Raw genomic sequence first — 19,524 nt, 5'->3', positions numbered from 1 at the left:
TTTCAGAAGTGTGTCAGGATCCAATAGTTTGCTAATTCTTTAATACTTTAGAGTGCAATTACAAGAGTGATTTAAGCTGAGCAAGCCAAGTTGCCTGTTACAAACACAAATGTAGATTCACAAACTTAATTTCTAGTGGTTGATCATAATATTTTATCTCTGTCGATAAAAACATCCAGTCTTTCTATGTGCCTCCAAACACTGCAGTGTTCCTACAGATGAACACATAAGTACACTATGTTTCAGACTCTGAGAAAGAATGCTTAATCTTACTTGACATTCTGCCATGTAGCAGTTGCGCCATTCTTCATTATCCCCTTGGCAACCGATATGTGGTGCAACACACTCTCTCTTGCGAACTTGTTGTCCAGGTCCACAGGTTGTACTGCATTCTGACCACCCTGACCAAGCTCCCCATTCTGCAGGTGCTACAACAAAATTAATGAAATTATGTGAATTGTTTCAAGAAAAAAAAAGACTAATTAGTTTACATACTATCATAATTTTTAAACACATGTACTGTGAATTTCCTTGTTGTTCCTTTCAGTATTAGTACATATGAAACATACCAATATTTGCAGAAAATGGTTTGAAGCAAATTACATGAAGATTCACACCAAAGAAATTATGACACAGTAAATAGCTATTGTTGAGCATTGCATCAGGGAGGTGTTGTTGGAATCTTTTGTGGTTATGGGTCAACTAGGGCTTTCTCATATGTTATAAAATATGCTGTGGAATTGGGTTTTGAAGTTTTGACATTAGAAGTAATAATGCATATTTCAGCAGCTTGAACTTCTGGTGTTTCAACTTACAAACAAATATACTTATTTAAAAGTTACTGTTAAGTTAAATATAGACACAAGGAAAGAAACAAACAACACTGGATATGAATAATGGTTTTATTTGTTGCTGTTGCCCAGTGCTAACTTCATGGTCATTATCAAGTGTCATGCACATATGACTTATGCTAATAGCATACATGTAGTTCTAAATAAGAATGAAAATGTCAATGCACATTCAAACACATCATCAATTAACTTGACTAAGACTGCTTTGGGAATTATAATAGCAGATTACTCAGTTTATACGTATTTTCAAATAGGATTTACAACACAAATAAATTTTTTTGTACCTGTGTAGGCCTATATGGTGTGGTATTAGGTTGTCTTTTGTATGAGAAGAAACTAATAGTGATGAATAAAATATTTTATTCAAACAACAGGCAGCCTCAGTGGAACCAGGATATCTTTTAATCAGTGTCTGACGGCTGTGGACCGAAGCATTAAGAATACAACAGGAATTAAAGTAAATAAATCTATTAGAATGACAAGGTCTAAACAAGTGATTACATGTCAAATCATTACCACATATAATTACTGACATTAACATGAATAGTCATGCACAGGAACAGAATGTATGCAAGAAGAAAAGACAAGTCTGTTTGTAAACCATAAAATTATTAAACAAGGTGTTAGAGTCTGAAAACTGGGAACTAGTATATGTAAACTGTGAGGCAGATGACAAATGGGGCCAGTTCTGTAAAGCATTTCATTATTGCTACTATAGCAGTTACTGTCTGATACAGAAAAAAATGTAAAAGCCAAGTCATGAATGATGTAAACCAGGCAAGAAATAAATTAAACTGAATTATGACTTTCAGATTAGGAGGAAAAAGGATAGGTATGCAATTCTGCACAAAATAAAAAGGAAAAAAATAATTTCAGCTCATCACAAAAAAAAGTCTCAGCATATTATGACATAAAATGATATAGACACAACAAAAACAGTTTTGCATCACCTTGGTTCTGAGAGTTCTGAAACCTGTAAAGAAAATTGGAATAGAAATCAACATAAACATCATTTCTGCCCTTTTTATTGCTCATGAAAGCCACACATTGCAAGTTGTACCACCATACAGTGAGACCTTCAGAGGTGGTGGTCCAGATTGCTTTACACACTGGAACTTCTAATACCCAGTAGCATGTCCTCTTGCATTGATGCAAGGCTGTATTCATCATGGCATACTATCCACAAGTTCATCAAGGCACTGTTGGTCCAGATTGTCCCACTCCTCAATGGTGACTCAATGTGGATCCCTCAGACTCGTTGGTGGGTCACATCATCCATAAAGAGCCCTTTTCAATCAATCCCAAGCATGTTTGATAGTATTCATGTCTGGAGAACATGATGGTCACTCTAGTTGAGCAATATCATTAACCTGAAGGAAGTCATTCACAAGATGTGCATGACGGGGGCTGCAAAATGTCGTCCATGAAGACGAATGCCTCGCCAATATGCTGCTGATATGGTTGCACTATCGGTTGGAGGAAGGCATTCATGTATCATACAGCCTTTACGGTGCCTTCCATGACCACCAGCAGTGTATGGTAGCTCCACATAATGCCACCCCAAAACAGCAGGGAACCTCCACCTTGCTGCACTCACTTGACAGCGTGTCTAAGGCGTTCAGCCTGACTGTATTGCCTCCAAACACATCTCTGACGATTGTCTGGTTGAAGGCATATGCAACCCTCATTGGAGGAGAGAAGATGAACCTCGCCATGGATGTTGGGAGTGAATGTGCACATCATGTAGCCTATTGCACACAGTTTGAGTTGTAACATGACGTCCTGTGACTGCATGAAAAGCATTATTCAACATGGTGGCATTGCTGTCAGGGTTCCTTTGAGCCATAATCCATAGGTAGCAGTCATCCACTGCAGTAGTAGCCCTTGGGTGGCCTGAGCAAGGCATGTCATTGAGGGTTCCTGTCCCTCTGTAGCTAATCCATATCCGAACAACATCACTTTGGTTCACTCCGAGACGCCTGGACACTTCCCTTGTTGAGAGCCCTTCCTGGCACAAAGTAATAAAGCGATAGTAATTGAACCACAGTAGTGGCTGTCTAGGCATGGTTGACCTACAGACAAGAGGCATGTACCTCCTTCCTGGTGGAATGACTGGATCTGATTGGCTGTTGGACCCGCTCCATGTAATAGGCACTGCGCATGCATGGTTGTTTACATCTTTGGGTGGGTTTAGTGACATCTCTGAACAGTCAAAAGGACTGTGTATGTGATACAATATCCATAGTCAACGTCTATCTTCAGATGTTCTGGGAACTGGGGTGATGCAAACCTTTTTTTATGTGTGTATCTCAGAACTGTGCGTAAGATTTATAGTTCTCATAGAACAAAGAAGAAGACAATGTAAAAACACACAGAGGGCATCTGCCTCTTGAGAGTTGAATAATTTTATGGAGACAGTCATGACATAACCAATTTGTTCAACACACACACTGTAACTATATAAGATGATTTGATTGCACAAAATAAAATGGAGAAAGTAAATGTAATTTCTAAACCTCCATGTATAAAGCAAACTATTGCATTTATTGGAACAGAGTCAAACATTCCACAACAGCTGGATGTCAAAGATTTTCTCGACTAGCTGGTATAATATTGTGTGTTATGAAGCACTGCAAAAATATTCAAACAAACTACTTAACATCCTAAATATTGTAACAGAAGACAGTGTTAAATAAAATAAAGGAAAATAGTACCAAAGTTTTGGGACAGAGAATTGCAGAATCATATCACTGATTTCCACACCAACTAAAATATCTGGAATCATTTTAAAAACTGAATTGTAAATTATGTGAAAATATTTAAAAACTAAACCAATCAGAATACTGGTATATGGAATGACAATCAACCACAAAGTGGCAGTAACCAATTTTGTTGCTTATGTTATTAGTTCCTACATAATTCAGAAAGTATGTGGCAACTTAATGGATGTATTTATGGCATTGTATTAACTATGCCTTGTTGATACAGCTGAATTCTTGCGTGCCCTCTGGTGGACGGGACTTTACTTGAGGCAACTACTGTCCATGATGCGCCGTGCCGATGTGCGCCTCCCGATACCTTTCTTGTGGCTACTGCACTCCTCCTCCTTTGGGCGGGGGGGAAGGGTGGCGGGGGGTGAAGCCACTGTGATCCACTGCGTCGGAAGGTGGAGCGTCGTGCAGTAGCGATGACCTCCACCACATCCATCGGAAGGCTGGAGTCGAGGCGATCTGCCAACCCTCGAGCCGGAACTTTCAAATACGGCTGGAAGTGACCCACACAAAGAGGCCCCCATCGTCCCACCACTGGAGCCCGGGACAGAACAGGCGACAAGCCGTCGAACTCTGGATCCTGGTCCACCTCGAGAGGGGCAAGACCCAGTGGCAGGGACAATGGGGAAGGGATGACCACAGGTGAACCAGCCTCCTGAGAAACTGGGACTGCGAGGGGGGCCGGCTCTCGCCAGGGCATCTCTAACGATTGCGATGCCGATGCTGGAGCTACTGGAGACCGCCAAGGATGAGAACCATCACAGCATGGCGGAGTCACAGGTGGGAGGGGCACTAGCGTCCCCTGAGAAAACAACACAGGTGCCGGCAATGGGGAAGCCGGCGCCCGAGGGGTCAGAGGGTGGGTGTCCAAACGTGGACGTAGCTGATTTTGGTGACGACGTAACTCCCGGTCCCCCACCTGCAAGGTATAGAGCCGGCAGCCATTGCGGCACAGGACCACTGCCGGTATCTAACGTGGATTGCGACCAAACCCACGTGCCCAGACTGACATACCTGGTGGAAAGTCGGGTACCCCGTTTTGCGAAGACTGGCGACGACTGGGCCGGAGGAGGTGCAGCAGAGTCCTAGGTTGGCGCCCGTGGAGAAGCTCTGCATTCTCCCATCGGTGTGGTCCGGTATGCCGTCAGGAAAAATGTCAATGCCTCCTCGACAGGAAATTCGTGCACATACTTTTTCATCTGCATCTTAAATGTGCACACCATGTACTCGGCTTCCCCATTCAATTGTGGATGAAAGGGGGGAGAGCAAATGTGCCGAATACCAAAGCGCCTACAAAAATCCTAGAAGGTCTGTGAAATAAACTGAGGTCCATTGTCCGATACCAGGGTGACTGGCAGACCTTTCACAGAAAAGATTTTTGCTAGTGCCTGGATTGCATCTTCTGAAGTGGTTTAGGAGCAGCAAAACACATATGGAAATCGGGAATAAGCATCAATGACAATGAGCAAAAAGCCATTGAGAATTGGGCCCGCAAAATCTATGTGAACACGTTCCCATGCCTCGGTTGCAGGCGGCCCTGAAGAGAACGCTGACCTGTTGGCTTGCACACTGGGAACAGTGCTCAATTTCTCTGTCAATACTGGGCCAGTACACATGTATGCGAGCCAAGGTTTTAGTATGGGAAACACCCCAGTGCCCCTCATGTAATAACGTGAGGACCTCCCTTCGTAAACTTGCAGGAACAACCAAGCGAGGAGCTGCATCATCGGTAGCCAGAAGGAGAACTCCTTCCAAGACTGAGAGGCGGTCATGTAGAACAAAATAATTATGAAGAGGGTCCAAGGCCCGGCCTGGAGGTTGGGACGACCACCCCTGCTGAAAGAGGTGAACTACTTGCCGGAGAACCGGGTCAGCTGCCGTTTCCCTAGCGACTCTAGAACTAGTGATCGGGAAGCCATCAACCGCTTGGTGGGACGCCACATCCAAATGAAAACACATAATCTCCTCCAAATCGAACTTAGGATCCGGGCCCACCGGAAGACCGAAAACAGCGTCGGCGTTGGCATGCTGTCTGGTAGGACGAAAATGAATGTCATAATGGTACTTAGAGAGGAACAATGCCCAGCGCTGCAGTCTGTGGGCCGCCCTATCTGGAATCTGAGAGGTGAGGCCAAATAACGATATTAATAGCTTATGGTCAGTGATTAACTGAAACTTCGTGCCATACAAGAAAGGGTGAAACTTGGTAACAGCATACACAATGGCCAAAGCCTCTTTTTCCACCTGGGAGTAATGGGCCTGCACGGGACTAAGAGTTTTAGATGCAAATGCCAGTGGCTGCTCGGAGCCATCTGCGTTGCGATGGGCCAGGACCGCCCCCACTCCATACTGCAAAGCATCTGTAGCCAGGACCATTGGCTTATTGGGGTCAAAAGTAGCCAAACAAGATGCTGACGTGAGGAGGCCCTTCAATGAGGTGCATGCTCGCTTGCATGCAGGCAACCAATCAAAAGGAACACCCTTGCGCAGAAGGCAGTACAGGGGGTGGGCTATGGTGGAAGCCCTGGGAATGAACTGGTGGTAATAGGCAATCTTGCCTAAAAATGCTTGTAACTCCTTCAGCGAAGCGGGCCGCGGAAGGTCGATGATACCTTGAACCAAACTTCCTAGCGGCTGGATGTTGTGCCAAGAGATGGTGTAGCCCACATACCCAATGGACGGTTGGAAGAAGTTCGACTTACGCAGGTTGCAACGCAGGCCCACAGACCTGAATTTGAGAAAGAGGGTTCGAAGGTTGTGCAAGTGTTCCTTCATGCTGCAGCCCATGACAATTATGTCGTCCAGGTAATTAATACAATGAGGGATTGTCAACGTGACATGCTCAAGATAATGCTGAAATATCGCTGGGGCACTGGATATTCCGAAGGCCAACCGCTGGTATTGGTAAAGGCCAAATGGGGTGTTGACGACCGCCAGCCGTTTGGAGTCCTCATCAAGTGGTATCTGATGATAAGCCTGCAAAAGATCGATTTTCGAAAAATATTGGCCTCCCACCACGATGGAGAACAATTCATCAGAACGAGGCAAGGGATAGGTGTCCACCACCAATTGGGAATTAATGGTGGCCTTGAAATCGCCACAAAGACGTAATTTTCCCGAGGGTTTCCTGACGATAACGAGGGGCGAAGCCCACTCACTAGAAGAAATGGGAAGAATGACCGTGAGGGCTGTTAGCCGTTACAGCTCTACTTTTACCTGAGGGCGGAGAACCAAGGGGATCTGCCTCGCTCGTAGAAAACGTGGGCGAGCCGATGCCTTCAGCGTTAAGTGATCCTCAAAGTCTGAAACACACCCCAGGCCCTCCTCAAAGATATCCTTAAAGTCAGAGATCAAAGATTCCAATGATTGATAGGGAACATCTTCAGAGACCAACTGTATGGTGTCTGTGATAGAAAAACCGAAAGCTTGAAAGGCATCCAATCCAAAAAGGTTAGCGGAGCTCGCATCACTGACAACAATAGAAGTCAGAGGCCGAGTGACTGATTTGTAAGTAACATTGGTAATGAACTGACCCAGTAGGGGAATGAATTGTTTACTATAACCACGTAGACGCCAGTAAACTGGCGCCAATGGGGGTGACCCAAGGTTAGAGTAAGTTTGTGCATTCAACAAGTATCTACTTGCAGTTGTAGCGACCGAACTGACACCTCGATAAAGAGTTTGTGTGCCGATGCATGGGAACCTGGCCCAATGAAACTTCCTGAATGTCAACAACCATGTCCTCTGTACCTGCTTCCTTTGATTCTTTCGAGGCTGAGAGGCAAACTTTAGCAATGTGTCCTTTTTTATTACATTTGCGACAAACGGCCCAACACTGGGGGCACTCTGACCGATCATGATGTATATAGCACGACGCACAGGATGGTAACGGGGGCCAGCGGCCAGAACTCTGTTTACTCGCTGTGCAGGAGTGGCCATAATGGCAGGATTGTACCACTCGCACGTCGTCCACCCCGACGCAGTGGACGCGGCCACGCTGCCCTCAACCGCCGCGATGTCGCACCACGCTTCCAACTGTTGACCTGTGGTGTGAGACACTTCATACGATTGAGCAATGGGCAGGACTTCCTCAAGGTAAGGGTCTTCAAACTGCAGGGCCCATTGCCGGACCTCCCTATCCGGGGCCGAACGAACAATGACGTCGTGCACCATAACGTGGGCATACGACTCTCGTGACTGCTCCGTGACAAAATGACACTTCCGACTGAGACCGTGCAGGGTAGCGGCTCACGCCCGGTAAGACTGATGGGGCTGTTTCTTGCATTGGTAGAACTCGACCCTCGCCGCCACAACATACGTGCGGCAGCGATAATATGAAGACAGCAATGAACGCAATGCGTCAAAAGACAAGGACGAGGGTTCCTGCAACAGCGCCAGTTGCCGCAAAACTTGATACAGCGAGGCAGATATCCAAGACAAGAAAAGAGCATGACATACCTCTGCATCGGCAACATGAAATGCCTGGAAATGCTGCCAAAGGCGATGTTCATATGCGTCCCAATCCTCCGCTGTCTCGTCATAAGGGGGAAAGGGAGGAGGGAACGGCGCTGGAGCAGACTGCATGGAGAGCAACGCCGGAAGCACTAGTTTCATGGTGGCCACGAGCTCTGTCTGCTGCTCAACCAAAACCCACACTAAATCCCCCATGCCGTGGATAATCTGCGAAACTGGAACAACGACACAACACGCGAAAGAACGACCCTACTCGTCGCCAGTTGTGTAGTAACACGATTCACGTTTCCATCACACTTCACATAGTGTAGACCGAGAACCATTTGATAGGCATGCCCGATGTGAACTGACTGGGCATGGCCCATTCTGCCTGGGTTGTTGTTGTTCTGCCGGCAGAGGTCGCGGCTGAATTCTTACGTGCCCTCTGGTGGACGGGACTTTACTTGTGGCAACTACTGTCTGTGATGCGCCGTGCCAATGTGCGCCTCCTGCGGTCTTTCTGGTGGCTACTGCAGAAACCTTTGGCACAAAAAAAGGACTGATTGATCAGATATTTGATGCATCAAAGAACACTCAATTTTATAAAGGAGGGATGTTATTGGTGTGGGTCGGTGGGGGATTAAAAACAACAGTGAGGACCAAGGCTTGATTATAGGAAACACATACAAGCAAATGTAGGTGTCAGTATCTATGCAGAGATAAGGAGACTTACACTGTATAAACCAGCATGGAGAGATGCAATGAAACAGTCTTCAAACTCAAGATCCGAATCAAAAACATGTAACTCACTTTCGACAAAACATAGCTCAGAAAGTTACCACGTATGGCAATGACATGTCAGTTACCTGTACAGATCACTCAAATGTGGTGTTTGGAAAATAGTCAAATTAGTTTAAAACAGAGTATATATACTAACCTGCAAGAACATTATGACTACCAACCTACTATCAATAAAAACCCATTCAGGCAATAGCAGCCAGTGAGGAATGACTGCTAGTCAGAAACTAGCATGGTGCATGTAGTATCAGCGAGCATGCTGTCCGTGTGTAGAATGGGGAAGGTGCTTGATCTATCTGAGTTTGACCAAGGGCAGATTGTGATAGTCCAGAAGCTCAACATGAGCATTTCTGAACCTGCACGAATTGTCAGGTATTCAGAGACTGCTGTGGTGAGTGTCTTCAACATGTAGTGAAACAGATGTTAAACCACATCCAGACATTGGGGGGTTGGGCAACCACCTCTCATTACAGATGTTGGATGTCATAGGCTGGGCAGACTAGTAAAACACAACAGGCAGTGAACTGTGGTGGAACTAACATCAGACTTTAATGCTGAGCAGAGCAAAAGTGTCTCTGAACACACAGTGCACCGAACACTCCTAATGATGGGCTTTCACAGCCAATGACCCATGCATGTTAACACCTTGACAATGGTAACTATGACTGAAATGGGCATGTGACCATTGGCACTGGACATTCATGCAGTGGCAGAGCATTGCATGATCTGCTAACTCCCAATACCTTCTTCATCTTGTTGATGGGAGGGCGTGAATCCATCATCTTTCAGGGTAACAGCTCCTTGACACCTGTACTGTGGAATGGAGACAAGCTGGTGGGAGCTCCACCATGCTTTGGGGAACATTCAACATTCATGTGGGCATCCATGGGTCCAGTGGAGCTCATGCAAGGCACCATGATAGCCAAGAAGTATCATATACTGGTTGCAGACCATGTACCCCCATTCATGGCAATCTTGTTTCACGATGGCAGTTGCATTTTTCAACAAGATAATGCACAATGTCACAAGGCCAGGAATGCAATGGAGTGGTTTGAGGAACACTGTGGCGAGTTTCAACTGATGTGCTGGCCCCCCCAACTCACCAGATGTGAACCCGAATGAACATATCTGAGATGTGACTGAATGTGGCGTCAGAACTCACTGCCCTCTCTCCCCATAAATTATGGATATTAGGTAACGTATGTGTGCAGATGTGGTACCAACTCTCTCCAGTGACCTACCAGTGCCTCATTGCATCCATGTTATGACATGTCCCTGCTGTTATCCATGCCAAAAGTGAACATACTGGCTATTAGGTAGATGGTCACAAAGTTCTAGTTGATCAGTGTATTGTGTGTCGTGCGGCATGCAGTTTGGTGTAGTAGATAGTCTCTAGCTGGCACATTGTGGGTTAACAATTCAAATTCAACCACCAGCAATTACTCGTTATTTAGCATTTATCATTTCTGGAAGGTACTTGAAATTTCTTAAGTTGGTAATGTTCGTATGTTCTGGAATATTCTATGTTTGTATAAATAGCAGCACTCTCCATCCGGGCGTTTAATTAAGTTCTGTTCTGGCTGTATGTTTGTTTTTGTAATAAATATGCATTCAGTGTTACGTTTTGTACTTCATTGATGGTCTTGCTGTGGATTTGGACTTGAGTGTTGTTATGATATGATACTGTTTGGTGAAGATAGTGGGTACTTCGAAACACATTCATCACCATGGCTCAAGTTAGTCAATGTAAAAGCCATTGTCTGCATGGAAAGGAACTAGAATACAAGTACTACATCTTGTCCATGGTCTATATATTGAGGAGAACAATAGATACCAAAGCAGCAGTAAATCAGCTCCACATCGGGCATCCTTCAAGGTTTTCTAAAGGCACCGGTTATTACCTTCAAAATGGCTGAAAGGATTCAACCAAGTCACCAAATACAACAGGTGGGATGATATGATGTGTTTCTCAAATATGCACTTTTACTTGGGTGGCACAGCATAGCAGTGGTTTGAAAAGAATAAAGAGAAGCTCAGTAACTTTAATAAATTCCAGGTCAAGCTAAAGAAGATATTTGGTGACAATCATCACCATTACCACTTAGTAGAAACACACTTGAAGAACAAGGGAAATGAAACAGCCTTACATACAGAATGTATTGGCCCTATGTCACACTGTGAATCCAAGCATGAAAAGAAGAAGAAGAAGAAGAAGAAGAAGAAATTGTGGAAGCTCACCATGAGTTTGTCCCTATAATATGCCAGCTGTATGAGAAGAGATACAGCATTTTATGGCACCCAGGATCAAGAGATAGAAGCATGAATGTCAACTCCATACATCATGATGTAGTAGAGAATGTTGCAGAGAGATGTAATGATTTTTAGCACCAACAACTGTCACCAGTCAAATGTTCCAGGAAGGATGGACTTGGCCAACATGGACTTACGCCACAACTATAAAATCATAGCCCACCACCTGACCAATGCAAGTGCAACCAACTCCTCTACCAAGTATAATGAATCAACAGAAGAACTGACATTTAGAGGATAGAGGACAATACGCCATTATGTTTCCACTGTGGTTGTCTTGGGCTCATAGTACTACTGCCGAGAAGGAAGATGAGTCTTCGGTGATTACTAAGCCACCAGATATCAACCAGCACAGCTGTTCACACTAGTCAGCTGCAGATAATTATAGTTGATCTGTGGGACCAAGCCCAATGCTATAGCTTGGGCATGGTTACTATGCAACACTCCATAGTCATTCACTGTCACTCATCTAGCCACCAAATTAATCACTGAAATCATTACTGATGTGATCAATCTGTCTAGGCAGCAGATGGCCCAAGGGCTTCTTTTCCTGTAATGACAAATGCGTATCATTGATAGCTAAAGAAGACTTTGGTCCGTGATATGAAAGTGATTGCGTCAAAAGTCACAATTGGGAGATATGTTCAGCCAACAAGAATATGCACTGAAAGAATAACCATCAGTGGTGGAACAAAGCTCTTAAAATTTGTCATTTTATCAGGAAGTATTTATAATTTCTTGAAGGCATCACTAACTGTCATGATTTGTGGAAGATCAGAGCTCTTGCCTGATGAAGGTATTTGAAGTACCACAAATAACAAAGATTTCTCTAGGCAGTTGTTTGCTGTTGAAGACATTGTTATTCCACTGTCATCAACAAGGCAAGTTCCAGTCATCAACTGAGATACTCAGTTGAACTGTAAAGCTTTTGTCAATTAAAAAAAGCTGCACAGGCTCACAAAAGGAATTACATGCCAGTGACAATCACAAGCATTGTAGATGGTCAAGGAGAATTTTGGATCAGTAGCTGTCTCCAACAGCCACAATCATCCTTTCAGGTACAGGGCGACAATTATTGAACCATATGAAAAAAAAAAACATAAATTAGTTACAAACTATGGTGTGCACACATTTTATTCAACATCACTATAGATTCATGTTCAATATGCCTGCGATCATTGGCGATGATGTGGCGCAGATGAATAATGAAATTCCGCATGACCTGCTGAAGTGTCGGAATGCCGATGCTGTTGATGACCTCCTGAATGGCTGTTTTCAGCTCAGCAATGGTTTTGGGATTGTTACTGTACACCTTGTGTTTAATACAGTCCCACATAAAGGACTTGCATGTGTTCAGATCCAGAGAATATGGTGGCCAATCGAGGCTCGTGTCAGAGGCCTCTGGGTACCCCAGAGCCTGAATGCAGTCCCCAAAATGCTCCTCCAGGACATCAAACACTCTCCTGCTTCGATGGGGTCGAGCTCCATCATGCATGAACCACATCTTGTTGAAATCATGGTTAGTTTGGATAATGGGGATGAAATAATCTTATAAGACTTTCACGTACCATTCAGTAGTCACAGTGCCGTCAAGGTATATCACACCAATTATTTTGTGACTGGACATTGCACACCACACAGTCACCTGTTGAGGGTGAAGAGACTTCTCGATGATTAAATTCGGATTCTCAGTACCATAATGCACCAATTTTGCTTACTGATGAACCCATCCAAATGAAAGGGGGCTGCATCACTAAACCAAACCGTACAGTGCATACTAATTCCCATCATGACATGCGGCCAACAGTGGAGTTTGAATATCCTAATGCAAACCATTCAGAAGTTATGATGATTTTATTTCATATAGTTCAATAATTGTCACCTTGTATGTGCCTAGGGACACCTGAACCACTCCAGGACTGCCAGAGTAAGTTCATTGATGAAGAACTGTGTTCTTGTGCTTTTACAGATAATGCAAGGGAGGAGGCTACTATCGAACTGACAATAGTATCTGGCCTGATCAACGATCAACATCGGCAAGTTTAGGCCAATTTGCACCAATTTTTTAATGCTTTATATTCTGGGGTGGATAGAAACACAGACCAAGCAATCCATGGCACAACACCATATCAGTGCAGGGGATCACCCACCAATTATCCAGCACTTGTATAGGCCATTGCTGGTTGAATGATAGATAATCCAGGAGACAGTGGAGAAGATGCTGCAAGATGACATCATTGAACCTTCAGCAAGTCTTTGTTCCTCTTCTGTAGTTCTTATGAAGAATAAGGAAAGTAAATGATATTTATGGTTTGATTAAAAATCACACAATGAAACTCTGGAAAAAAAAAGTCAGCTCAATGCTGTGCATTGATGGCAGTTTAGACTGCTTGAGAGGAGCAAAGTACAGGGTCACTATAATTAAACTTTTGCTACTGGATTGGGCCCCATGAAAAATGAGTGTTTCTAGGATGATGAAACTTCTTGGAAACATTTGTAAGGGCATACAGAAGAGAAATAAACCACTGAAAGAAACACATTTTAATTTCCACATGAAAGGATAACATTTGTTAATTGCATACCATGTTTCCATTCGAGGTTACAAAGCTTGCTGAATGTGACAACCATCTGCATCCATGACAGCCTGAAAACACACCAGAAATAGCGTGCAGCACTTTTTGAATGGTGAACCACGTAATATTCAGCTGTCATGACACAGCTTGGGCACTGCTTGAAGATCGCACACTGCAATCATCATTCTCCGCCATTGCAACAATAGCTTCTTCAACAATTTGTGGCACAACTGGCTGTTGGCCCCTCCCAGGAGCAATTCCCAAATCTCCAGCTAGTTTGAACTTCAAAATTATGTTATTTAACACCAGTGCTGAAAGAGCACCTCTCCATATTCCTTTAATGCATCGATACCCATGAGGAGCAGCAGCACTATTATTGTCATTTTGATAAAACACGTATATGAGTAAGACCCTGCTCTTCTTTTCCAGACCCATTTTGACTACCTGCAATTGTAATGCATACTGATGCATGTGTTTCAACCTTATGTCGCCATACCAGTATCAGTGCCTACTGGCAAATCGTAACTCTAACACCACTAACAATGCAAATCTTGCAGCGTACAATATGAACATCATTCCTATACAGTTGGGTACCCAAACAGTAAATGGTTTTCTATCTACAGTGGTAAATCTGAAAGAGAATGGTGGGAGAAGGGGGGGGGGGAGGTGATGATCTCTTCTGAACAGCACACTGAAAGGCAGATCCTCCATGTACTTGAAAAGTCCCTTGCTGAATGCAGGGTTTATCACAGGTGCCAACTCAATGGAGCCTGAGGGGTCCCGAGCTCCCTCAAAAATTCGTTCGGTGGGGCTGCCTCCCTCAATAATTTAAAAAAAAAATTATTATTTATATTATGCTTTGTAAAATCACAAAATTATGTTGGATTTTTTACTTTCCTTGTTTGATGATAGTTGCCTTTTAAAATATATTCAGTAATGAGTTAAAACAAATAATTATTATGGTAGTAAGTAGGTTAACTGAAAATGAGTGGTGTGAATCATGATAGTGTTACGCTACTGTGGGCACACTTACAATTTGTCCCGGTGTGCGAACCTTCGGGTAAAGTCTGGTACCGGCGGGCCAGCACTGCAGCCACAGCAACATCAAAAAGACTGGAGCAGAAGTGGCTAGAACCCTCTGCCTCACATCGCCTTGACACTTTGAGACATTATGATGCCATGGTTATATAAGACCCACCCTTATGTCACAGTCATTCAGTGTGGATAGCTTTGTTCAATGCATGCTACAGACAAGTTTAGTGTTCTGACTTTAGTGTCTAGTGGACTATTTTATATGACTTTATTTTATTTGCATACTGTAGTCTCTTAGTGTATTGTGAATTAAGTTTGCAATGGATAAATTTGTTCCCAAAAAGTACGCTTGGAAGTTGATGATACTGCAAGTCAACCTCCAACAATTATTGTGTCATCAATTGCTTCGTCATCTTCAGGCGAGAACCGTTCACAGACGAAACCTGGACAATCCAGTAAGGGAAGATCATTTCAGAAGTCTCAGTTGATCAAATATACATGGCTAGAATATGAAGCATCTACCGAAAATGTTTTTTGCAAAACCTGCAAAGAGGGAGATGCTAAAAATATATTACAATTTTCTTCAAAACAAGTAGATGCATTTACTTCCATAGGCTTTTCTAACTGGAAAAAGGCTTTGGAAAAATTCTGTCTATATGAAAACTGGAAAAAGGCTTTGGAAAAATTCTGTCTTCATGAAAATATGTTTACGCATAAAGAAGGTGTTATGAAACTAAATTCTATCACTAACCGAAGTGTGGCCTCCCAATTGAATGAACAGTTAGATAGTGATATGAAGAAAGGTCGCTTAACTCTTGAGACAATTTTTACTACCATTCAATTTCTATGCCAACAAGGACTAGCAGTTAGATGGTATGAAGATGTAAACTCAAATTTTTTTCATTTGTTGGAACTTTGAAAGAATGACATACCTCAGTTTAAAGATTGGTTAGGGCATTTGGGGTACAAGTGGACGTCCCACAATATTCAAAATGAGGTCACTGATCTACTAGGAAAGTCTGTGTTGAGGAAGGTATTGGCTTCAATAAAGAAGACTGAAAATTTTTCTATTATAGTAGACAAAACAAGTGATTCTTCGATTTACAAACAAGTGTCATTTTGTATTCGTACTGTCGATGATTCCTTAATCATCAATGAAGACTTTATTGGCTTATACAAGACCCCCAACACTGAATCACAAACTCTGTTTAGTATTTTAAAAGATGTTTTTGCTTGTCTGATTTGTAAATGGATAACTTAAGAGGACAGTGCTATGATGGTGCCTCAAAAATGAGAGGTAAGTTCAAAGGACTAAAAAAGTTAGTTTTGAATATACAACCAAACACATGTTACGTGCATTGCTCACAGTTTAAACGTGGAAGTTGTAGACAGTCTCTGTCATCTTACATCTATGAGGGATATTATGGCTTTAGCCAAGGACTTAATAAACACTGTAAAACAGAAGGATGGGACTTTTCAGAAGCATATGCTGTCAGAGCACCCCTTTGCCCAACTCGATGCTATGCGAGCTTATAGCATCTTGAGAATATTGAAAAACTTTGAAGAACTTCTAGAGTTTTTTGAAACATTTTCTGCAGAGGACAAAACAATGGCAGGTTACAAATGTGCAGGCTACCTTGAGTCAGTTACAGATCAGTACTTATTTCTTTTTACGTCTTTAATGCCATACAATGAACCCAGTAGAGGATGTCAATGAAAAAATTCAATGCCCTCATATAAGAGTTGCTGATCTGGAAAAAAATATATGAGGGCTTGATTTGTGTATTGAATGGAAGGTGTGATAATTTTGAACACTTTTGGGAATTATGTTAAAAAGAAAAACCTTCACAAGTTGATGATTCTTCGCTTTCTCGGAATTAAAGTATACCAAAGAATTATGAAAACAACAAAGCCAGCTCACCACACACTTTCAAAACCCCAATGGAATACTACAAAGCTATTTACATTGAAGTTTGTGAAATGGTTCAATCTTGCATTACTGAGCAGTTTGCTTCAACTGGACTCACACAGGTCATTGCAGTTAAACAAGAGTGCTTGCTTTTAGTAAACAGAAGTGAAACAAATTTGGAAAAATCAACTGAGTTTTTCAAATATGACCTAGACATTGAGAGACTGCACTTGCACTTGAATATATTGCTAATAAAAAACAACTGGTCTTAAAAAACAGGAGTGATGTAAGAAAGTACATTAGACAAGAGCCTGCAGTGGGAGAAATGTTAGGTGAAGTGCATTAAGCTTTTCAAGTACTTCCAATCATGACAGCAACAGCAGAATGGTCATTTAATGCCCTTATACATCTGAACTCATATCTCCGATCAATAATGGGACAGAAGCGATTGAACAACTTGGCTGTTCTTCATGCTCGCCGAGATTTTCTGGATGAATTGGATATCTGGCCGGTCATCAATAACTTCATATTCAGTAATCCAGTCAGACAACCAACATTTGCACCTTTCTTAAGACACTCTAGCTCTAATAATGACATTTAGAGTAATATTAAAAATCTTTATAAAACAGAGAATTAAATACATATATAATATTAAATTTTCAGTTTCGGAATATTAGTACTTGTTTAGTACTGTATTACTATATCACTATAGTACTTTATTAGTTATTTTCAAATACTTAAATATTTTTATGGTGTAAGACCCAATTAAAACCCGCTATTTACATACATTTTACTGAAAGTATTGGGCATACTGTATTAACTTTATTAACTGTATTAAAACATTAACTTTGAGATATTATTTTTATTTAATAAACCTCGAGCCTTATTCAAAGTAAGCTTACATTAGCTATTTCACTTATTAATCAAAGTGCTATTACGGTGCGACAACAATATTTTATGTTTTATTCTTTTAATGATAGTTTAGGATTTATTTAAATATAATTTCTGTCTTTTCAGAGCTATATATTCACTGCTCTGTAATAGTCTATAAGCATGATTATTACTGTAAATTAAATTAGCTTTTTATGAAGGTACCATGAGTATTTATGTTTTGTTTCTTTTTTCAAAGCCAAAAAAATGTGGCAAGCTTGTCGAGTTCCTGGGTGTCGAGTTATTGAGAGCCCAGTTTTTGGGGTTCTAATGGTGATCACATGACTCTAAAATGTTTAAAAAAACTTTGAAAGTCACTCTTTTTCATCTAAAATTTAGAAAATTTCCTGGGGCAAAACACCCGGTATGGGGCCCCCCAATATTTTTTATAAGTTGGTGCCCCTGGGGTCCATGGATGTATGAGGATGTCTCCATACCCACACACATCCATCCAATTGATACAATTTGAAATGAGAGTCATCTGAACAGTAACATGTTTCCAGTCAGCAACCGTCCAATGTCGGTGTTGATGGGCCCTGGCGAGGTGTAATGCTTTGTGTCGTGCAGTCATCAAGGGTACACAAGTGGCCTTCAGCTCCGAAGGTTTATATCAGTAACGTTTCATTGACTGGTTCACACCCTAGCACATGTTGATGGCCCAGTTTGAAACATTGAAATCTGCAGCAATTTGCAGAAGTGTTGCATTTCTGCCATTTTGAACAATTCTCTTCAGTTGTCAATGGTCCCGTTCGTGCAGGATCTTTTTCCACATACAGCAATGTCAGAGATTTAATGTTTTATCAGATTTCTAATATTCATGGTACATTCATAAAATGATCGTACAGGAAAATCACCACTTCATCACTACCTCAGAGATGATGTGTCCCATTGCTGACTATAACACAACATTCAAACTCACTTCAGTCTTGATAACCTGCCATTGCAGCAGCAGTAACCAATCAAACAACTGCACCAGGCACTTGTTGCCTTATATAGGCATTGTTGACTGCAGCACTGTATTCTGCCTGTTTACAAATCTCTGTATTTGAATATGCATGCCTTTACCAGTTTCTTTGGTGCTTCAGTGTAGTACAAATTCAGGAAGGTGCCAAAAAGGCGATAGCTTATGCTTCCAGAGACCTCTCCTAGTCCAAGAGGAACTACTCTACAAATTGGAAAGAGAGCCTTACAGTTGTTTGGGTCATCAATATGTTCTGGCCACCTTTATTTGGGAAAATATTCACCATTCTAACAGATCACCATACCGTATGCCACTTGATTGTCCCAAAGGATGGTTCACAAATAAGAGGTCGGAATGGTATACAAAAATGTTTGTACATTCTGAAATATTGACTGTTTGTATGAACAGGAGGACTATCCACCCAGGTGTTCAATTCAGTCCTGTTATGCCTGTATGTTGGTGTTGGTAATAAATATACTTCCAGTGCTAGGTGTTGTACTTCACTGATAAACATGCTTTTCAATTTGGATCTGAGTGTGGTTATGACATGACAATATTTTTAAACGAGACATTGTGAAATGTATAATATAAATATATCATTAAATAAAGAATGTGTGAAAGAAATAAAAGTTCTGTCTTTTTAGAAATAAGCAAAATAAAGTGTGGAAAGGGGAAGAGACTCACACAGATACCACATATTAGAAAATAAGCACACAAATATAGCATGGAGAGTTCTGGCACAATGTAAATAATTTAGGAGCAATGGTAACAACTCACCTAGTATGGGGTGGAGCAGAGGAACTGCGTGTTATTTGAACCGCTAGTATGTGGCGACGAGAGGGGGGTATTGACCTTGAATGAATGTTGGCAGACTGCCCATACAATGCCATTTCAGTCATTATGGAGCATTGGAGCATAGAGCATTGTGTGTTCTTTG

The 19,524-nt window shown here is 42.2% G+C and overlaps 1 protein-coding gene across 1 annotated transcript in view; it reads right to left on the bottom strand.

The window, feature by feature from the left end:
* The window catches only part of LOC126248535 (hemicentin-1-like), an 838,517-nt gene that overhangs the window by 198,036 nt on the left and 620,957 nt on the right, over window positions 1-19,524 (bottom strand). The window contains exon 41 of the mRNA XM_049949594.1: window positions 274-428. Coding sequence (XP_049805551.1) covers window positions 274-428 — 155 coding nt within the window. The remainder of the gene's footprint in view (window positions 1-273; window positions 429-19,524) is intronic.

Source organism: Schistocerca nitens, chromosome 3 (genome assembly GCF_023898315.1).
Source record: "Schistocerca nitens isolate TAMUIC-IGC-003100 chromosome 3, iqSchNite1.1, whole genome shotgun sequence".
Lineage (NCBI taxonomy): Eukaryota > Metazoa > Arthropoda > Insecta > Orthoptera > Acrididae > Schistocerca > Schistocerca nitens.
The sequence above is the reverse complement of the archived record's forward strand: the minus strand, read 5'-3'. Positions and strand labels throughout refer to the sequence as shown.